Source organism: Macaca thibetana, chromosome 7 (assembly GCF_024542745.1).
Source record: "Macaca thibetana thibetana isolate TM-01 chromosome 7, ASM2454274v1, whole genome shotgun sequence".
NCBI lineage: Eukaryota > Metazoa > Chordata > Mammalia > Primates > Cercopithecidae > Macaca > Macaca thibetana.
This window is the reverse complement of record NC_065584.1, coordinates 17,302,422-17,326,006: the sequence shown is the minus strand read 5'-3', so window position 1 is coordinate 17,326,006 and position 23,585 is coordinate 17,302,422. Positions and strand designations below refer to the sequence as shown.

The 23,585-nt window shown below is 41.4% G+C and overlaps 1 protein-coding gene across 2 annotated transcripts in view; it reads right to left on the bottom strand.

The window, feature by feature from the left end:
* The window catches only part of NRDE2 (NRDE-2, necessary for RNA interference, domain containing), a 188,796-nt gene that overhangs the window by 25,331 nt on the left and 139,880 nt on the right, over positions 1-23,585 (bottom strand). The window contains exons 3-5 of one of the 2 annotated variants that reach the window (XM_050799009.1): positions 11,578-11,686; positions 9,827-10,060; positions 5,685-5,834 (exon numbers count right to left, since the gene is read on the bottom strand). In XM_050799009.1, coding sequence (XP_050654966.1) covers positions 5,685-5,834; positions 9,827-10,060; positions 11,578-11,686 — 493 coding nt within the window. The other variant, XM_050799010.1, reaches the window with a different exon arrangement.

Here is a 23,585-nt window from a genome sequence, read left to right as displayed (position 1 = left end):
ACTGAGGCCTGGGAACCTGGATCATCTGTCTCCTAGACCAGTCCTGTTTTCTCAATATTTTCCTGTGTCCCTACTTAAGAAGGTAACATATAGGCCTAAGATTCTTTTTTTAATCCTGAAACAAAGTATGTCAAATGAAATTACATTTAGTTATTTTCTACTCTAGAGGAAAAGAGGTTGGGTTCTAAAACGCTTTTATGGAACGTGTAGGCGTCCCCAGAGTTAACAAACACATGACTACTGAATATTTGCACAGGCAAAAGCTAAGGAAAATTGTACATTCTTCTGTATGTATGTTAGCAAACAATTCAATTTTAAAAATGGGCAAAAGATCTGAACTGAAATTCCACAAAAGAAGACATGAATAACCAATAAGCACATAAAAAAAAATACTCAACATCATTAGTCAACAAGGACATGCAAATTAAAACCACAATGAGGTACCCTACACACCATCTAGAACAGTTTTAAATTAATATTTAAAAGGCTGACAACACCAAATGTTGGTGAGTAACCTGTGGAGGAACCAGGACTCTCATCCGCTGTCAGCGGGAATGTAACCTGGTATAATCACTTTGGGAAAAGATCTGGCTATTTCTTAAAAAACTCAACACAGACCTAACCTATGACCCAGCAATTCTATTCCTACATATTTACCCAAGAAAAAGGAAAGCATATGTCTACACAAAGACGTGAGCACAAATGTTCTTGACAGCTTTATTCCTAACAGCCAAACACTGAAAGAGTCCACGTGTCCATCAATAGAAGATGGATAAGTAAACGAAGGTAGAGCCATACAATGGAATACTACCAGCAGTAAAAAGGAGCTACTGGTAAGTGCCTTATGGACGGATGATCTCAAAAACATTACGCTGAGTGAAAGCAGCCAGATACAGAAGAGTACTTTGGGAGGCCAAGGTAGGCGGATCACGAGGTCAGGAGATTGAGACCATCCTGGCTAACATGGTGAAACCCCATCTATACTAAAAATACAGGGATTACAGGTGTGAGCCACTGCACCAGTCTACAAAAAAATTTGTAGGGTTTCCCTCTGTTGCCCAGGCTGGAGTGCAGTGATGCAATATAGCTCACTGCAGCCTCAAACTCCTTCAGCAGTCCTCCCGCTTCAGCCTCCTGAATAGCTGGACTACAGGCACACGCCACCACACTCAGCTGATTTTTAAATTTTTTGTAGAGACACAGCCTCACTATGTTGTTAAGCCTTGTCTTGAACCCCCGGCCTGAAGCAATCCTCCTGTCTTGACCTCCCAAAGTGCTGGCACTACAAGTGTGGGTCACTGCACTTGGCCAAAAATCTTTATATATGTAAAGTCCTTAGAAGAGTGTCTGCCATACAGTAAGGGTTAGATAAGTTTAAACTATTATTTTATCAAAGTTGGCTCCTAAACATAAGCCAACTATTTTATCTGGTGTATAGCCAAAGAAATAACAGTCTATTCCAAAAACGGAGAAAAAACGGACTGAGCTGAACTTCACTATCAGATAGTATATTAGTCTTAAGGAATTTCCCAAATATAGTTTGACTCTAATTTTCTCAAGTTATACACTAACTTTAGAACCTAACCCCTGCTCACCACAATCCTCCCGTACACAGTGTCACAGCGGGATGCTCATAGGAGTAGAGGATGTGCTACTCTATACGGAGTCAAATCTGACCTCCTGGAACTTCCACTCATTAGTACTGGTTCTAACTTCACAAGCCACACAAAACATTGTCAATCCAGCCTCCAAAGGGCAGTCCAACCAAACTTAAAAGACAATGATCGGGGGTGGGATGGGGGAAAAAAAGGAAAAAAAAACAATGATCATATCTCTGCCTAGGCTAAATGCCCATCTAGTCCTTACATGACAGTGCTAGTCAAATTTTAAGTGTTCATCTTCATTTCAATGCTCTCAGTGTATCAGTGTTCCCCCTAAAGTGTGAAAATTCAGTACCCGACACAAAATTGTTAACTGCAGAACCAGTTCAAACTACTTCAACTTTGTCAATAACAGAACGATGAGTTGTTTTTCAGTTGCATGGACCCACAGCTCGCCAGTCACAAGCTTGTGCAGGTGAATCAAGTGTGCTCAATTGGTGACCCCAAAGCCAGGGAACAAAAATGTTAATTAACCACATAGGGAACCAAGGTACCTGAACCAAGGAGCACGGACCAAATTAAGAAGTGAGGGGAGTTGCTGCCACATGAACTTAAGAGCCAAGAACCCACAGGCCGGGCACAGTGGCTCACGCCTGTAATCTCAGCACTTTGTGACGCTGAGGTGGGTGGATCACGAGGTCAGGAGATTGAGACCATCCTGGCTAACATGGTGAAAGCCCATCTCTACTAAAAATACACAAATACAAAAAAATCAGCCAGGCATTTACCTTCCCAGAGTCCATGCATGTGAGTTGGGTCAGGTGCACTGGCCCAGTGGAAAAGAGAAAGAAAGAATAAAAGCTAGAGAGAGTGAAGCAAATGAAAGATACAAAGTGGGATGGAAGAATTAAATCCAAAGCTCCAGGCAATCAAAATGAATGCAGGTTGAATAAACTTGGGCAAATTTTAGTGGCATATGGAAAAAAAAAATTAGTCGGGCATGGTAGCACATGCCTGTAGTCCCAGTTACTTAGGAGACTGAGGCAGAGAATCATTTGAACCCAGGAGGCGGAGGTTGCAGTGAGTCAAGATTGCGTCACTGCACTCCAGCCTGGGCGAGAGAGCGAGACTCCGTCTCAATAGAAAAAAAAAAAGAGACAAGAACCCCACACTGTCTGTCTCCATAACCCAATCAAATCACGCCTCGATGCAGTTTCCTATCTCCCTCACAGTTACTCTCTTCCTCTAAAACACAGACCCCATTTGGGGGAGACAGATTCAAGTGCTGCCTCCTGTTGACCTTGCAATAAAGCTGCTGCTTCTCTCAAAAGCTGGTGCCATAGTACTGACTTCTATGCACTTGAGGCATGAAGCCCATTGCTCACTGACAGTATTCTCACTGTCTTCTGACCAGCTCAGACGGCCATAGTATCAATATCTTCTCAGAACTGGACACTAACAGTTACTAATCCAGCTACTAATCCAGGCAAGATGTGTCTTGTGTAAACTTTACCAAATGGCTAGGAAATCACAATGCCCTAAGCCCTTTAGCAGTGGCATCCTTGAGGTTTAGATTAATAAGGCTGTTTCCAATTACTTTCTTCCTAAGTCTGTGCTATTCATTAGCAGAAGCTCAAGAGCCACTCTTTGTTAGTACGTTCTCCTCTTTTCATCTATTAATAAATACTAACCCTTTATGTTGGCATACCAATTTCCAATTCCATATCAAATATTCTGATATTTGAGCACAAGCCATGGCAGAAGTTGCAATTTCCAATTTACAAATGAAGCAACAGAGGCTCAGACAGGTCGGATGACTTGCCTGGAACTATATTGCTAGTAAATGGCAAAGTCAGAATGAGAACCAGAGTCCTCTGTTTCCAAATCTAGAAAACCACACACCCTGTCTCATCTTTCTGCATGGGCAGTGAAAGAATATTTGAAATGTGAAGTCAGAGACATGAGGGTTCAAATCCCAACCCTGCGGCTGCCTGGCTGCATGATCTTGTGCAGTTACTTAACCTCTCCGCAATTCCTTTTCCTCATTTGTGAAATGAACAGGGTTCTCCTCCTCCTCCTCACAAGCAGCTGTGAGGATCAGACAGGCTGACTTAAGTGAAACAACACACACAGCACCATGGCCACTACCTCATGTCCAATCTCTGTTTGTTGACTGCCCATCTTTTTTTTTTTTTTTTGAGATGGAGTCTTACTCTGTCACCCAGGCTGGAGTGCAGTAGCACAATCTTGGCTTACTGCAACCTCCATCTCCCAGGTTCAAGCGATTGTCCTGCCTCAGCTCCCCCAGTAGCTGGGATTACAGGCATGCGACAACATGCCCAGCTAATTTTTGTATTTTTAGTGAAGATGGGGTTTCACCATGTTGGCCAGGCTGGTCTAGAACTCCTGACCTCAAGTGATCCACCCACCTCGGCCTCCCAAAGTGCTGGGATGACAGGCATGAGCTACCATGCCTGGCCCCAACTGCCCATCTTTTCTTGGGAATCTACCACATCTGGGTGTGCCTTTGGTGGCACAGAAAACCAAGTAATACCTCAAGGAGCATTAAGATAACTCAAAAATACATGAATACATTGAAAATATAATAGTCATTTATGCTCAACCATAAAGTTTCCACTGATAGTAGGCAGATTAAATATGTACTGAATAAAACAACTCATCAGGAAGGAAATTTTAGTTGGAATTGCTTACATGGTGAGGTATAATGTCAGGATAAGTGACAACAGGATTAAAAGTTGGAGACACAGCAAAATAATGGAAATGGAAATTTATTTCACAAAGTCATTAGTCTATAAAGAATAATGATCTTCAAGATCTCCTCTTGTCTTTGTATTCTAAAACTGATGATTCTCTGTCTTCAATTCTCATTATCTGTAAACTGTTTGGGAACAGATTGTGTGTTACTGTTCTTTATGTTCCTCACGATTTCTCACAAAGTACTAAATGTCTAAAGCAGGGGTATCAGATACGGTTTGGCTGTGTCCCCACCCAAATCTCATCTTGAACTGTAGCTCCCATAATCCCCACATCGTGGGAGGGGCCTGGTGGGAGGTAATTGAATCATGGGGCAGGTCTTTCCTGTGCCATTCTTGTGATAGTGAGTGTCACGAGAGCTGATGGTTTTATAAAGGGCAATTCTCCTGGTTTTATAAAGAGCAGCCACCATGTAAGATGTGCCTTTGCTCCTTTTTCACCTTCTGCCATGATTGTGAAGTCTCCCCAGTCATGTAGAACTGTGAGTCCATTAAAACTCTTTTTCTTTATAATTTACCTAGTCTCGGGTATTTCTTCACAACAGTACGAAAATGGACTAATACCATACCCAATCTTTTGGGTTCCCTGGGCCCCATTGGATGAAGAATTGTCTTGGGCCACACATAAAATACACTAACACTAATAATAGCTGATGAGTTTAAAAAAAAAAAAATTCACAAAAAAATGTCATAATGTTTTAAGAAAGTTTACAAATTTGGGTTGGACAAGTTTGGTCTAAAGGGTTTAGTAAGTACTCAAATATTTTTGATTGCCAGATTAGAGGGGAAAAGTTCAAACTCTATTACTAAAGCAAGTATCACCTATTTTTTATGATTTTTTCTTATGATTTTTATGATTATCTGATGGTATATGCTAGAAACATTTTGAGAAAGTCCTTACCACTAAATGTCATTTTTTAAATGACAGAAGTTGGGGGTGGATAAATAAAAGCTTTGCCACTTTAAAAAATTGCATATAGGTTAGACCAAATGGTTACCAGATACCTGTCACAATTAATTATTACAAGGTACTTTTGGATTCACTTATTCAACAAATACTTATTGAACGTCTACTGTGCCAGGCACTATGGCAAGCACCAGGAATAAATAAGATTAATCTGACTTGAATTCAAGCATTAAGCTTTCATTTTAGAATATGAGATAAGACACGTGCCTGAACAATGCAATAAATAAAACCCAACAGAACTGATGAAAGACAGAAACAGGCAGACAGACAGTGCCAAGAGAGTTCCGAGGAGAAAAAAGTTACTTTCCTACAGCGAAAACTGGGGCAAAACAAGGTGGCTACCTCGCTATATCCCCTCGGTAGAGAGACTTGTACTCCCAGTTCGCAGGATCTGGTTTCTTATCTGTTCTGAAGGTTTCTCCCGTCACAGCCTGAATGTCCTCAAGCCAAACAAAGCGATGTCCAGTATCAGCTGCAGCATTATTTCCTTGACTGTGAGACAAAGGAAGAAGAAGGGAGAAGCACTTTAAAAATCTTCCAGTGACACAGCTGGCATTTTCAGCAATATGAGAGTTAAACACCTCAAACTCCACATAGCATCCAACACGCCCGAGTACATAAAATGTACACGTGCCACAGAGATGGAAGAGGACTCTCACTCTGGGCAAAGAGTTTAAAAAAATAAAGCAAAACCTGTCACCACTAAATGACACTCTACCAACAAAAGTCTTCCTACCTCAAAAATTAACCTGAAGAATATAGGTATACAGGAGTTCTTTTAAAATGTTTCATTTAGATTACTGTAACCTGAATTTCAGATATATTTATAAACAAAGTCTTTAAAGTATTCCTGCTCTGAGGCACCTTAGAGGGCTAGGCAGAGGGAACCCCCACACCTCCCAAGGTGACAACCACTGACATTCAAGTGCACTGCCCTAACTTCACCTAACTTACTTGAAAGTGCCTAGATAGTTTATTCCAACTCAAAACCTCTCAAAAAAGCCATTGCTCTGAACTGTTCAGCCTCCAACATTACTTAGGCTTGGTCTCAGCCTCATTTTTATAGTCTGGACTCTGTATTTGCCGTTTTGCTTATACGTCTGGACCTTGTACATAAAGGGCAGAATCACGAGGCTCCCCTGAAGACAAGACCCTAATCTATCTCTCTGAACCAATGTGTAGGCTGGCAGACTTTCAGCTCAGATACAAAAGGAACCACTCCCGGGGCGTTAAGTGAGAGGGAGGGAAGGTTTTTCTGGCATCTAACATCTTCTTCCTCTAAAGAAAATCAGTTCATAATGCTGCTGACACAAGAAGGTGCCAAAGTAGTCAAAACAGCCATTAACTGTTGCTCCATCTCTGCTTTTCAGCTCTGCCCAGGTACAAACAAAGATTCTGGAGGCTTCTTAGTTATTCTTGGCAGGGAATACAAGGGAATGGCATTTCAGGAACACTAGCTACTCAATAATAGTTGTTGAATGATGAGCCTCAGGTTAATGTATGGAGATTTCAACACATTTCCCTTCAGAACAACTGCAGAGGGCTCTCTGTCAACAAAAGCCGTAAGAGGCAATGAAAAGATGGAGAGCCTACTGCAAACTGATTGATGCATTCAAGAAAGAAATGGAAAGCCAACTGGGAGAAAAAAAGGAAAGGCCAGCTGCAGACCACCCCTGAGGAGTCAACAGGTCCTTTCCTCTCCCCTTGGTGGTACTGAGCTAAGGAAGCAGGATGTGGTAGTCTGGGCTGTGTGCAAGGAAGGAGCTGCCTCCACCTAAAGGTGAGGGAAAGCTCATCCCAGAAACTCAAGGTCAGTTAGTAGCTGTGGCCTCTGGGGAAGGTCATTTGTCATCACCCTGAAACAGAGTCTCACAGGGTCTGCTACCCTCATGAACCCATTTTCCTGACATCACAGAAAGACTCTCACAACTCACTAGTATTGCAGTCCTTGTCTATGTGGAAATAAATAATTCTTCCAGGTCACCTTCTCAGGAAGAGAATACATAAGTTAATAACAAGACAGTAAAACAGAAGGACAAGAACAATCTTAATAAGGATAGTCTACAAAGTATCAATAAACTTAAAAATGCTATCTGGATCATAAAACTATCAAGAGGCTATAAAGATTCCCTGACATGATTAAGCATAGGCTGAAATTAACTATCCTTCAAGTTCTAAAGACAGTTTCTGTGTGGTTTCGGGAAATCCTTTAAAACTCATTGTCCCCAGCTATAAAAAAGGACAAGTAGCTAAAAGGTGAGTTTTGGGAAGACATAACAATTAAAGTAGCTTGCTTTAAAGACACAGTAAAAAGTAAGGATACCAATAATATATTCATTCATTCACGTAACAAAAACGAATTCAGTGCTTACTCTCTATCGGGCCCTGTGCATCAAGTGCTGTGGGAATATAGTGGTAAGCAAGACAGGCCAGATTCCTACCCTCAAAAATTCAGTCAAATTCAGAACCTTTTTGCTCAACCGCTTTATTTTTTCCTCTAAAGAGCAAGCTTGGGGGCTGGGCGCGGTGGCTCATGGCTGTAATCCCAGCACTTTGGGAGGCAGAGGCAGGCGGATTACCTGAGGTCAGGAGTTCGGGACCAGCCGAGTCAACATGGAGAAACCCCATCTCTACTAAAAATACAAAAACTAGCCAGGCATGGTGGCACACGCCTGTAATCCTACCTACTTGGGAGGCCGAGGCAGGAGACTTGCTTGAGCCCAGGAGGCAGAGATTGCAGTCAGTTGAGATCGTGCCACTGCACTCCAGCCTGGCCGACACAGCAAGACTCTGTCTCAAAAAAAAAAAAAAAAAAAAAGCTTGGGTTACAGGTAGAGCTCTCCAACACTTATCTGTTATCAGAGGGATCCCATAAGCCTGCAGTGACTGTCTCTTGGACTGGAAACATTAAGGGCCAGTTTCCAGACTTGCTCCAACACAGAGCCCTCGCTGACATCAATGGGACTTCTAAGCACACAATGGAAGTAACTAACTCCTGAAGGCCAGGTGCAGTGGCTCACGCCTGTAATCCCAGCACTTTGGGAAGCTGCAGCAGGTGGACTGCTTGAGGCCAGGAATTCGAGACCAGCCTGGCCAACACGGCAAAACCCCATCTCTACTAAAAACACAAAAATTAGCTGGGTGGGGTGGTGCGTGCCCGTAGTCCCAGTTACTTGGGAGGGTGAGGCAAGAGAATCGCTTGAACCCGGGAGGCAGAGGTTGTGGTGAGGCAAGATCATACCACTGCACACCAGCATGGGTGACAGAATGAGACTCTGTTTAAAAAAAGGAAAAAAAAAATCCTGAAGAGTTGCAAAAATCTCAACAGCACTATTTCTTTTTTAGCGATGTTCTAGACAGGTACCTAGGTTTTCTCTCTTCTAGACCATATAAGCAAAAAAAGGAGAAAGTTAAATGAGCAATAATTCAGGTAGTTTTACCATATACCACCTGTCCCACCCACAGGCAAATACCCCTCTACTTAGGAAGACATTCAACTAGGCACAGAGAAAAAGGTGTATTGAGCACCTATGCTGTGGCCATCCTGTAGAATGAATTGAACAATATGCTGAAGGTAGAAAGCAGAGTAGGCCGCAGTGGCTCATGCCTGTAATCCCAGCACTTTGGGAGGCCGAGGTGGGTGGATCACCTGAGGTGAGGAGTTCAAGACCAGCCTGGCCAACACGGTGAAACCCTGTCTCTACTAAAAATACAAAAAATTAGCTAGGCGTAGTGGCAGACGCCTGTAATCCCAGCTACTCAGGAGGCTGAGGCAGAAGAATCACTTGAATCCGGGAGGTAGAGGTTGCAGTGAGCCGAGATCGCGTCACTGTACTCCAGCCTGGGTAACAGAAGCGAAACCCCGTCCCCCCGCCAACAAAAAAAAAAAAAAAGAAGGAAAGCAGAGTAAAATATGGGAGAAATAAAGCCCCCAAGGAATGGAAATACTGTAGTCATGAGCTGTTTTCCACACCTTCGACATAGTGGTCTTAAACAAATATGAAAGAGAAAAGGAAAAGGCCAAATGTAACAATTATTTAAGTGCTATGTTAATCTTAAAAGGGTGTGTGATCATGTATACACACAGGAGTTGATAGCAGTGACTGAATGAAAGATAGATGAAGGCAGAGAGAGATGCTTCCCTTACCCTGAGCGTGGAGACCCACGGCCCTCAGAGGGGGATCCCTTATCTGTGAGGTGCACTGGCTCACAGACCCGCCGCGGCACATCTGCCATCTTCTGAAAATCCCAAGGACTTGTTGTCTGAACCAGACTCACACAATCATCACTATGTCTAAATAACATTTCTCAAATAAAATCGTGTCCTTAATTTTTTCCCTTCTCTTTTTTAAGCTGATATAATGGTAGAGCTCTCTTCTGATTGAGTGACTACATGGTTATTTGAGTATCTAATTTGTGACAACAATTAAGGGAGAAAAACTCAGGACTTAAAATATCATAGGTGCTTGAGAACAGCAACCTACTTCGGTTTCTCAGATTCCCTTTTACTGCCTACGACGCCTCTGGAAGGTTTGTCCTTTTCAGAATCGGTGTCTGTCTCAGACCTGCTGCTACTCGACTGCCCATGCTTCCTCTTTGTTTTCTTATGATGCTGATGCTTCCTTTTTTTCTTTTTCTCTTTCTTCTTTTTTCTGCTTATTTGTTTGAGCTTTTTGTCAGTGTCACTTTCATCCGAAGGCTCTGATTTCAGAGGACTCCTGTTTGGGAAAATCAACATTAGAATTACTTTCTAAAAAGATGTAGGAAAAATAATACTATGTAAATAAGTCAACAAATATTTAAGAGGGAACTCTATACATGTTCACACAGATTTACTATTTGCCCATATATTATACAGTAACTTCCTGGATTACACCTTACCTGCAAGACTCAGGAATTGGACCTAAAATAAAAACAGGTGAAGAAATTCTAATTTTAATAGTTTCTAAACCTATACTTTCATACTTACACATCTTTAAATGAAAGTAACCTACCACTTATCAAATATAGTATTTTTTAAGACATTATTAAAGGTTGACTGGTGTGGAGACTCACTCCTATAATCCTAGCACTTGGGGATGCCAAGGCAAGAGGACTGTTGAAGGTGCTCGGGAGTTTGAGACAAGCCTGGGCAACATAGCAAGACCTCATCTTTATTTAAAAAAAAAAAAAAAAACAGCCGGGCGCGGTGGCGCAAGCCTGTAATCCCAGCACTTTGGGAGGCCGAGACGGGCGGATCACGAGGTCAGGAGATCGAGACCATCCTGGCTAACACGGTGAAACCCCGTCTCTACTAAAAAATACAAAAAAAAAACTAGCCAGGCGAAGTGGCGGGTGCCTGTAGTCCCAGCTACTCGGGAGGCTGAGGCAGGAGAATGGCGTGAACCCGAGAGGAGGAGCTTGCAGTGAGCTGAGATCCAGCCACTGCACTCCAGCCTGGGTGACAGAGCAAGACTCCGTCTCAAAAAAAAAAAAAAAAAAAAAAAAAAAAAAAACAAATTTCAAAAAAGAAATCATTATAAAAGGTTTATTTTCAGTGCCACATATTATGTCAGCATGTCGTTAATAGAAAAAAACAAAACATTTAATTGTGGTCCGTGTTTTCGGAGATGACAATGAGCTCTTCTTCCTCATTACTGAAATATCTAATATCTACCAGCTTCCTCTCACGCATCAACTATTCTCAATTTCCAGAGGCTTCTTACACATTTAGAGTATGGGGTTTCATAGCCTATTAACCCTATTAATGAAATCATCTAGTCTATATTTGTGAGAGAACTTATTTCTCAGTTCAATGATCTAAAACAAAATTCTTTCACAGTTGAGGAGAGATGTGTGCCATCTTGCTTTCCCTGATGTTTTCATGCCATTTTTAATCTTATACAAGCTCCCTCTATTTTTACAAAAGGGTTGAAAATGCAACTAAAAAAAAATCTGAATTATGATATTCTAAAGGTTACTAATGAGGCTAGTAAAGTTACTTGAGAATCACAATGATGCCATTTCCCTCTTGGCCTAATTACAGGCACTAACTGTGTCACGTACTTGCCACTGCAAAGCAAAGAAAAAAAAATTAATACAAGAGGTAAGGGAAAATAGTCAAAGATCACCTCATTACTTTAAGTAAGAGTTTTACATAGCTCTTTTATTAGAGTTTTCTAAGGAGCATCATTTCAGCTAAGCTATAGATAGTAAACTGACAAAAACGAAAACACATCTGTCAAACAAAAACTACCTCGTCAGCGGTGACCCTTCAGAAACATGGGCTGGGGCTGCTTCAGTCTGTTGGCTCAGGGACGTTATGGATCCAACACAAAAGCTTGGGTTGCTCAGCCAGTCTAACTCTGCACAGGCAAAAGGAGAAAAGATCAATGAAATTAGTTCAATATGATTCTAAAGCAGGAGATCTATCCATCTTATCAGCTGACATCCTAATTCACAGCCAATGTCAGCCAATTTTGAACAGTCAGTCCAAAGTCCACAGAAGCTGAACAGAATCCATGAAATTTTTATTTCACAGGGCATGGCTTTAAAACACCCGAAAATATTCAAGACCAAAATCCTTCCATGATATCAAGCTGCAGCTTAAGCAAAAGCCATGTAATAAGTATGGGCTAAAAGGCAACAAGGCATTATGCATTCCATCCACCCACACGGTCTAATGAGTGTGACAGCTTCCAACGCATTAGGTTTTTATGACCTCAAATTTGATTCAGACAATTCCTAAAAGTTAAAAAATCAAACTGGCTGGGCGTGGTGGCTCACACCTGTAATCCCAGCACTTTGGGAAGCTGAGGAGGGCAGATCACCTGAGGCTGGCAGTTCGACACCAGCCTGGCCAACATGGCGAAAAACTGTCTCTAGTAAAAATACAAAAATTAGCCAGGGGTGGTAGCACACGCCTGTAAACCCAGCGACTGGGGAGGCTCAGGCAGGAGATCGCTTGAACCCAGGAGGCAGAGGTTGCAGTGAGCCAGTATTGTGCTACTGCACTCCAGCATGGATGACAGAGTCAGACTCCACCTCAAACAAAACAAAACAAAACAAAACAAAATAAAATCATGCATAAAAGCCCACCATGCTTAATATTATTACAGAAGATTAAGATATTTTTAAAAATATTCCATGTTCTACCTTAGTACACTAACTTAACAAACCTTTCCTTATAATAGTACTCTTCTTTGGAAATAAAAACCCAAGATGTCAACTTTTAATGTAAAATTATATAAATGTTAATACTGTGGTGATTATCTCTAGGTGATTATATTAAATGTCTAAAGATTTTCTTCTTTCTGCTTATCCATAATTTCTTACTTTTCTACAGTGAACTATTTCTAAATTACTTATTTTCTAACTTTTAGGAGTCTTAGCTGTGAAGGGAAGAAAAAACATGGGATGGCAGCAGCAAGGGAGCCCAGAGTGGGGTTTGTATTTTGTCCTGTTTTGTTTTAGGATGGGAGGCCAGCGAATATTCATATCCTGAAGAGGAAGAACCTGTTAAATGGTTGAAGATACAAAAGAAGAGGGAAACTGCATTTTTGAACAGTTTTATTGAGATATAATTTACATACCATAAGTTTCAGCCATTATTCATGTACAATTTGACAGATTTCTAGTATATTTACAGAGTTGCGCAGCCATCTCCAGAACTTTAAAACATTTTCATCATCCCAAAACAAAACCCCAGACCTATTAGCAGTCCATCCCTATCACCCACCTCCTGCTTCCCTGCCCCGCCCACCTCACCCCTAGCCAAACACTAATCTGCTTTCTATCGCTCTAGATTTGCCTATTTTGGACATTTAATATAAATGAGCTCATATAATATATGTGGTCTTCTGTAACTTTCCACAAAGTTTTCAAGGTTCATCCATGCTGTAGTGTCTATCACTAACCGCATTCCTTTTTATTGTCAGATAATATCCCATTTTATGGATTTACCACATTTTACCTGTCCGTTAGTTGATGAACACTTGGATTATTTCTTCTTTTTAGCTATTATGAATACTACTACTCGGAATATTTCTGTACAAGTTTTCATATGGACATATTTTCATTTCTCCTGAGTGGACACCTAGGAGCAGAACTGCTGGGTGATACGGTAACTCATGTTTAACATTTTGAGCAACTGCCAGATTGTTTTCCAAAGTAGCTGTACCATTTTAGATTCTCATTAACAATGTACAAGAATTCCAATTTCTCCATATCCTTTTTTGTTATATTATCTTTTTTATTACAGTCATCCTAGTGGGTGTGATGGGTTATCTTGCTGTAGTTTTGATTTCCATTTCCCTAATGACTAATGATGCTGAACATCTTTTCATGTGTTTATTAGCCAATCACAGATATTCTTTGAAGAAGTTCTTTATTCTGGATACTAGCTCCTTACAGTAACTGTATTAGTCCGTTCTCACACTGCTATAAAGAAATACCCAAGACTGGGTAATTCATAAAGGAAAGAAGTCTAACTGACTTGCAGTTATACATAGCTGAGGAGGCCTCAGGAAACTCACAATCATGGTGGAAGGCAAAGAGGAAGCAAGGACCTTCTTGATGTGGTGGCAGCAGAGAAAAGAGTAAAGAACCAAGGGGGAAGAGCCCCTTATAAAACCATCAGATCTAATGAGAACTCACTCACTATCGCGAGAACAGCACGGGACGAACTGCCTCCAGGATCCAATCACCTCCCACCAGTTCCTCCCTTGACACTTGGGGATTATAGGGATTACAATTCAAGATGAGATCTGGAGAGGCACACAGAGCCAAACCGTATCAGTATTTGCATCTTAGTATGGAGGAGACACCAGAATGTATGCCTCCTGACAACAGGTGCTGTTTTAATCACTGGCTTATAGTAGGTGTTCAACAAATACTTGTGAGAAAGAAGGAAAAGAGGAAGGAAGAAAAATCCCAAAGAAAGGAAGAAATATTAAACAGCACAGAAAAAAGGGAAAGAAGTGACAGATTCCAACTTAAGTGCCTACAGCAGGCCAAACACCAGGCTAATCACTTAAATCCTTTTCATCTTTTAATCCTCACAACAAGGCTCTATGGCAGGTAGTATGATCACCATTTTATAGAAGAGAAAACTAAGACTCAAAGGGGTTAAGTAATTAGTAAGGTCATACCTAGTAAATGCTAAACAAATGTTCATGCAACTTTCTACTGTTTTTTTCCTTCTGAGGTTGGTTCCCTTCACTTGGGCCTAATTCCTGGCAAAAGATATGTGAAACTAGTTCCTGTTGCTCACTGAGATCAAAATTATTTCCACAATAATCAGATTCTATCTATGAAAAAGGAAAAGTGGAAAAAGATGGAACAAACAGAATTCAGGAAAAGATGCTCTCAAACAATTCCAGTATATTTTTTTTTTTTTTTTTTTTTTTTTTTTGAGACGGAGTCTCGCTCTGTCCCCCAGGCTGGAGTGCAGTGGCCAGATCTCAGCTCACTGCAAGCTCCGCCTCCCGGGTTCCCGCCATTCTCCTGCCTCAGCCTCCCGAGTAGCTAGGACCACAGGCGCCGCCACCTCGCCCGGCTAATTTTTTGTGTTTTTAGTAGAGACGGCGTTTCGCCGTGTTAGCCAGGATGGTCTCGATCTCCTGACCTTGTGATCCGCCCATCTCGGCCTCCCAAAGTGCTGGGATTACAGGCTTGAGCCACCGCGCCCGGCAATTCCAGTATATTTCTACATAAATATTCTAGATAGTGATGACAGCTGGAAGAAAATGTAAAGAAATACATACAGCGCGAGACTCTTTTTTTTTTTTTTTTTTTTTTTTTTTTTTTTGAGACGGAGTCTCACGCTGTTGCCCAGGCTGGAGTGCAGTGGCGCGATCTCGGCTCACTGCAAGCTCCGCCTCCTCGGTTCACGCCATTCTCCTGCCTCAGCCTCCTGAGTAGCTAGGACTACAGGCGCCCGCCACCGCGCCCGGCTAATTTTTTTTTTTGTATTTTTAGTAGAGACGGGGTTTCACTGTGGTCTCGATCTCCTGACCTTGTGATCCGCCCGCCTCGGCCTCCCAAAGTGCTGGGATTACAGGCTTGAGCCACCGCGCCCGGCCCAGCGCGAGACTCTTCAAAGAAAGTCCTTCAGAAGACACAAGAAAGGCTTTTTAAATTTGAGCAATGGGGTCTTGCTGTGTTGCCCAAGCTGGTCTCAAACTCCTACGCTCAAGCAATCCTCCTGCTTCAGCCTCCCAAGAAGCTGGGACTACAGGTGTGCCACCACTGTGCCAGGCTTTTAAGGATGCAATTGAGGCTTTGCTGTATGGCACTACTATGGGGGAAAAAAATTCAGAAAGAAAGAAAATTTGGCCAGTGCATCTATTATACTAGCACTTCGGGAAGCTGAGGAGGGAGGACCACTTGAGCCCAGGAGTTCAAGACCAGCCTGGGCAACATAAGGAAGACTCCAACTCTATTAAAAAAAAAAAAAAGAAAGCTCTTGGGTTTTGAACCTGAATCATGATGGATCCTCTGTGACCTTCATGACAATCGAATGACCTTCTGTGGAGCAAAAGATATTTTCACCTGACAAGAAGTTGTGTTTTATTTTATTTTTTGATAGCATATTAGCAGTAGACATGCAGGGAATATCAGAAGTAATACTCACTGTATGGCAGGCTTGGAAAGATTTTGGAAGTCCTCTAGTCCATGAATTTTCAAACTTTTCTTAGCCAAGGAACTCACTTTTCAAAGAGAATCTTGCAGAGAAGTCCAACATGAAGAACAGAAAAGGCAGGGACGCTCTCTAGTTGGGAGTTCAGAAGGAGGGGCTGGGTCTGAGATGGCTCTTCAGAGCTCAGCCTGGACACCACCCCCTCCCTTATAGACCAACAGCTGGAGTCCCAGCTGTGGCCAAGGGCAAGCATCTGAACCTGAATCTGTGACTCTTCATCCAGTTCTCTCCATCCCACACCATGGGAGCTTCTCTTCACTTTCTCAGCTAAGGGGGCTTGTTCTCCTAAAGTCCCCCTGCAGTTAGTACACGGGGCTCTTATGGCAATCTTCACATTGTAATCTCATTATCTTCCCACTATACTCTAAGCCAAGGGTCAACAACTCAAATCCTTATAGGGACCAGATTAGTAATGACTACTGTGATACTACACAAGTGGCAAAAGAAAAAAGAAACACCACTGGCTTACAACTCTTATATCCAAGTTTCCAGCTCCCTCCCCTCCTCCCACCTGTCACTTCCCAAACTATAGGCCCCATGAGGGCAGGGCCATGACTATTCTCTACTGTATTCCCAACTCCTAGCACAGTGCCTTGGTACAAAGCAACTGGACTTGATAAATATCTGTTGAATAAATAAAATGAATGGGGATATGCACCACATCTTTGCATGTTTATACTCCAACACCTAATCAAATGAACTGAAGAAATTTGAAATCTTCAAAAAAAATCCATTATCTAGGTATAAAGTACAACTAGTATAATTCTTCCTTTCTTCACTGTAAATGTATATTTAATCATGACATAAGTTGCTGAACACCAACTCCACGCCCAGGCACAGGTTGAGGTATTGGGGGTACAGTGGGGAACAAGAAAGGTTCTGCTCACAGGGGGCTTATAATTATAACCTTCACTGTCAAATAAAAACTTGCATTGTTAAATTCAATTTTAATTCAACAGAATTCTGGAGAAAGTGATCTGAGATGAACAGACGCTTTATTAATCAGATTGCAAAGTCCTTTTCAACAGTTACATCCTCACGTAATTTACATACTTGATGGATATAAAATGTGTACATAGGTAATTGTGCCAATACTAAGCAAGATGTAACATTTATAGAGAAGACCAGCAGCACACCAAATACCTACAATTTAAGAAAGAGAATCCCACTGGCTGACAAGGCTTTTGTCCTTGCAGGTTAGTAAATTACGAGTTAGAATGTGCCTGGAAATTAACACTCTGCCATACATTTTATTATGCATACACACCAAGCAATGTGGAAACATCAGGCAGAAAAACCACATTAGAACTACTGCCTAACAAAAATAGGCAGGTATCTGGTAGAAATGTAGCATGTATAAATTTTCAGCGTAATTTAACAGAAAATAATATAATGAATCACCACTGAATAATTTCAGCTGAAATACTTTTTATGAACATTTATTATGTAACCCCATTTCTCCATCACTAGTGAAAATGCTCTAATTCTATTACACATAGAGGGAGGAAGGAATTGCCATGAAAAGATCTGAACTTTAAAATAGATTTTTAACTATAATTGGATAAAATATCCAAGTTCTACATCCATTCCCCTTCTATTATAACGAAATAGCACTGATTACTAGTTCCTTTGAGTGAACTCAGAGGTAAGTGCTCCTCCTGAGACGGTAATTCAAAAAATATTTCTAGGGCCAATTGTATAAATAAAGTAGTGTATATATTACGGAAGAGATTTGTTCCTTTAAAATAAATAAGCCTAACAAAGGATCTGGGAGCACAAACTTATTTATACAAAAAGCACCAGCAAACATGGCTGAGAACTGCATTTAAGATGATTATTACAGAGAACCTGAGCAAAGTCAGCCCTTCCACAGCAGTTAACCTACAATTTGAAGAGGCCCAGGAATTCCAAAGGTATTATATAAAGGACCAAAACCCCAATGTTCTAATATCATAGCATGGTTTATAACACAAGTTCTGTAGTTAGAAGGACCTATGTTCAAACTGGTGGTTTCTTGGTTGTGCAACTCTGAACAAAGTAACTTCTCTGAGTCTCTTTTTTTTCATTTGGCAATTTTTTACCAACAGCCAGGTATTGGTCTAGGTGCTAGGAATGCACGATGAGTAAGACAAACCCAGCACTCCCTTCATGGAGCTACCCTACTAGCAGTCACTTCTACGCAATGTGACAAATGCAGAGAGAGAGAAAATAGACAGGGAATAATGAGAGCACGCTCCCTAATTCAAACAAGGTCTGAATCAGAGAAAACTGCCTTAGAAAATATCTCAGCTAAGATCTAAAGGAGGAGGAGTGAAGGAAATATGCTCCTAGAAAGTGTCTGGGAAATAGACACTGAGAAATAGGAGAAGTGATTGTGGCTTGGACATTGGGACTGAGGGGAAATGGGGGCAAAATGAAGCAGGAGAGGTAGGGCCTTAAAAAACATGTTTGAGAGCTTAGCATTACCCTAAGAGCAATGGGTAGATGGTCATGTTTTGAATGAGAGTGACAAAATCAGATATACTGTTTGAAAGATCAGCAGCAAAGAACAGCATTTAAGAGCACACATTTTAGACCAGGTATGGTGGCTCGTGCCTGCAATCCCAGCATTTTGGGAGGCTGAGGCGGGTGGATCACTTGAGGTCAGGAGTTCGAGACTAGCCTGGCCAACATGGTAAAACCCCATCTCTACTAGAAATACAAAAATTAGCCAGGTGTGGTGGCGCACACCTGTAATCCCAGTTACTCAGGAGGCTGAGGGAGGAGAATCGTTTGAGCCCTGGAGGCAGAGGTTGCTGTGGGCGGAGATGCCACTGCACTCTAGCCTGGGCGACAGAGTAAGACTCCATCTCAAAAAAAAAAAAAAAAAAAAAAAAAAAAAAAGAGCTAACACTTTGAAGCTAAATTGCCTGAGTTCAAATCCTGACTCTGTGACTTACTAACCATGGGACCTTCAGAAGTTACTTACCGGCTCCCTCTGTGCCTACATTTGAAGAGTATTAATTTCATAGAGTTGTTATGAGAATTCAGTAGGTTAGTAGTTGTAAGGCATTTAAACCAGCCAGTGTCACATAGTGTTGTTTTTAAATAAAGACATTTAAAAATTCTTGCTACAGTGTGGCGAGTGGCTCAGGGAGCAATGGTAGGACTAGTGGTGGGGACGCTATTTTAGGAGGCTGTTGTAGCAATCCAGGGGACAAAAGTTAGGTAGTGGTAGTAAGACTACGGAGAAACTAAGGACTTTCAGAGTTGTTTGGAAGGACTAAAGAACTGAATGGGTGTGTGTCTAAGTTTCGGTTTGGGTGAATGGTAGTGCCATTTTCTGATGTTTGCACACAAGAAGAAAAAGGTTTGGAGGAAAAAGATAATGTGTTTAGTTTCTTCCCCAAATACGGATAATATACTTCATATACTATGAAGATTAAATAAACTAATACACCATCTTCCATTCCAAATCTGTCAAATATTTGATTCCCAAGCAACAATGTTTTAGGGTACACAATCCTAGTCAACAATCTGAGGGTAGGAAGAAAAGCTCCAGAACTGAAGGGGTCAGATACTGGGCGCTCTCTGCTGCTCTTGACACAATGGATGCTCCTATTCCTGTTGGTTGAAATAATGAATTTTACTAAACATAGCCCCACCAGGCTCATTACTGAATGTGATACCTACTTAAATCCTGGCCTCTTTGTTTTTTTTCTAAGATAGAGTCTCTCACTATGTCACCCAGGCTGGAGTGCAGTGGTGAGCTCTCAGCTCACTGTAACCTCCAACTCCCAGGCTTAAGCAATCCTCCCACCTCAACCTCCCGAGTAGCTGGGACCACAGAAACACACCACCACACCCTGCTAGTTTTTGTTGTTGTTATTAGAGCCCAGGCTGGTCTCAAACTCCTAAGCTCAAGTGATCTGCCCGCCTTGGCCTCCCAAAGTGCTGGGATTTCAGGTGTAAGCCACTGTGCCTGGCCCTTGGCCTAACTTTTAATGGCAGCCAGAAAGAGGAGAACAGTGCCCCTCTCACTCATTTTGGCATTGGCTGTCTTTCCTGTCCAGGAGTTTAACATTTTTTTTTAAATTGAAACTGCACCCACCTCTTGCTAACACTATTTTACATTTTTATAACATTTTTATAGTGTAAAGCAAAAAGTACACTGCTTCTATTTATAACAGTAAAAGACTGGAAAGAGTCCAAATGTCCTTAATAGGGGACTAGTTGAATAAAGCATGTGACAGCCACACGATGGAGTTCTGTGCACTAGTAAAAAGAAATGAGGAAGATCTCTATAGAGTGTAGAGCGATCTCCAGGATCCAAGGTAAAATGCAGAATAGTACGCATTTAAGAAAGAGAGGGGAAATGTAGTTGCTTATAGAAAGGAAGAAAAAAAAATGGGAAGATACCATAGGATAATGAAAATGTTAGTCTGCAGGGGAAGGAAAGTGACAGGTTGGATAAACAGAGATGGAAGGCTTTTCTTCTCTGAATATACCTGGTTTACAATTTTAACGTCAGACTAAGTGTTTCATAACATTATAAAGCAAAATCAAATTAAAAAGAAAAACAATGCCTAAAAATGGAAAACATTTACATTTATATCACCATATATCAAACTGGTGATAAAATCACACAGGGAATTGTTTCAAGTGATTTTCAAACTCAGTAAATTGACCGCATATCCACTGTGGGCTACGTCCTTAAAACAAATAGAACCATAAAAAAATCTGAAACTGTTAGTATTAGTCACATTAACACTGTTATTTTGAACATACACAGAAATTTTAAAATTAAATCAAAGAAGTAAAAGTTTCATAATCTTACATTTGGAGTGGAAATACTAATATGAATTCCTGATGTATTTTTCTCTTCCTGGTTCCATCCACTGAAAAAGTCTAGAAGTAATGACAACACAGTGGTGATGATACCCCTAACAACCCAGTGTGTGGTTTTCATATATCCATACCATTTTCCACTAAAAGAAACCAGGATTCCCTGGAGAAATGGCCAACTCCAGGCCACAACAGAAAATATAAGTGATGATTCCTGGACATCTCTTTGGACAGAAAGCAAGAAAGCTATTAAATAAAGATGATTGGGTCAGGCCCGGCATGATGGCTCATGCCTGTAATCCCAGCATTCTGGGAGGCTGTGGCGGGAGCACCGCCTGACGCCAGGAGTTCAAGATCAGCCTGACCAATGTAGCAAGACCCTATCTCTAAAAACATAAATAAATCAGCTCAGTGTGGTGGTGCACACTAGTAGTCCTAGCTACTCAGGAGGCTGAGACAGGAGGACTGCTTGAGCCCAGGAATTGGAGATTGCAGTGAGCTATGATCGCGCCACTACACTCCAACCTGGGCGACAGGGTGAAACCTCATCTCTTTAAAAAAAAAAAAAAAAAAAAGCCTACCTGCAATGTATTGAAATATAAACGTTAAAAATTCATGACTTCATAATGAAAACAAAAGACTTCATACCTCACTGGTCACCTCTAGAAGTTACTGGGACCCCAACTCATTATTCTGAAACTAACGAAAGGAATGAATCAACTAATCAAGTAATTATCCTAGGCCAGGCGAGGTGGCTCACGCACTTTGGGAGGCCAAGGCAGGTGGATCGTTTGAGGTCAGGAGTTTGAGACCAGCCTGGCCAACATGGTAAAACTCTGTCTCTACTAAAAATACAAAAATTAGCCAGGAGTGGTGGCACATGCCTGTAGTCCCAGTTACTTGGGAAGATGAGGCAGGAGAATCACTTGAACCACAGGTGGAGGTTGCAGTGAGCCAGATCTTGCCACTGCACTCTAGCCTGGGCGACAGCTAGACTCTGTCTCAGAAAAAGAAAAAAAGAAAAAAGTATTTATCCTATATTTCCTTCCTAACTAAACTGTATTCAGCGTATCCCAATAGTTCTTCATAGAATAACTGATGTTAATAAATACAGGAGGAATGATACGATTAGAAAATAACCATTTTGCAACCTCAATGAAATAATAATGAATCTAAACAATAATCATAAATGGCTGCAAAAATCATTAGCTGTAAGGTTCACGGGCTGCTTCATATGGGATGAAACAGGTTGCAAACACATGAATCCACCGGTCAATCTTAACATCACTAAAACAGAATACGTCAGACAGGGCATCCTCCTGATATGATTCCATAGCAAGTGCACTGCTCCCCCAATGAGGTACTTTCAACAAAAAGATTAAATCTGAATAACTAATTGACTAGAGCTAAATACCAGTTTATATGAAATACTGGGATACAGAAGCATGTTAAGTGACACTATGAGGATTTGGTGGGAAACGTTTACAGGACAAATAACACGGTTTCCTCAAAAAATCGACCACATGGAATGAAGGAGAGGGAAAAACTGACCAATATTGAAAGAGACCTAAGGCATACATCCACAAAATGCAACGTTGGCTTTATTTTGGTAATTGACTTGAACAGTCCAACTGTAAAATCCCATTTTTGAAACATCTTGTGAAATGTGAACACTGACTGGTAAGTGAAAATGACCAGAAAAGAATTATGGCTTGTTTTCACTACAGGAGATAATGTTGTGTTTACATTTTTTCAAAAGACAATACTTTATAAAACATACTTTTACACATATTTTCCTGATCGTAGATATCCAGAGGATGTCAAATAAATATTATTTAAGAGTAAGACTCCTCTGCAAAACTTCGATTTCCCCCTCTCAAAATAAAAGGATAAAGCTTTGTTATTAAAGATTACTACCCTCCATCACCACCAGCCCAACCATATTTCCCAAGGCTCCTCTTTATGCCACTATATCTCCAGACAAACTAGATGATTTGCAGTTCTCATGTTTTTCTTCTGCAGGACTTGAAGGCCCTGGTATACCCTTCCACCATCTTTATTTGTCCAAATCCTACTCTCCTGAAGATCCATCAAAACTTAGCTCCTGGCTAGGCACAGTGGCTCATGCCTGTAATCCCAGAACTTTGGCAGGCTGAGGCAGGAGGATCACTTGAGCCCAGCAGTCTGAGATCAGCCTGGGCAACATAGCAAGACCCTGTCTCTACTTAAGAAAAAAAATAAAGAAGCAGGCCAGGCACATTGGCTCATGCCTGTAATCCCAGCACTTTGGGAGGCCAAGGTGGGCGGATCCTCTAAGCTCAGGAGTTCCAGACCAGGCTGGACAACATGGTGAAACCCCATTTCTACTAAAAATACAAAAAATTAGCCAGGTGTGGTGGCGCACGCCTGTAATCCAAGCTACTTGGGAGACTGAGGCACAAGAATCACTTGAAGCCGGGAGGCAGAGGTTGCAGTGAGCTGAGATTGTACCACTGCACTCCACCCTGGGTGACAGAGTGAGACTGCCTCAAAAAAAAAAAAAAGTAAAAGAAAAAAAAATTAGTTCCTACATAAAGCCTTCTTTGAACCTTCTATTAGAAGTAATTATTCCTGGGCTGGGTGCAGTGGCTCACAAGTGTAATCCCAGCACTTTGGGAGGCTGCGGTGGGCAAATCACTTTAAAGTTAGGAGTTCGAGACCAGCCTGGCCAAAATGGTGAAATCCCGTCTCTCCTAAAAACA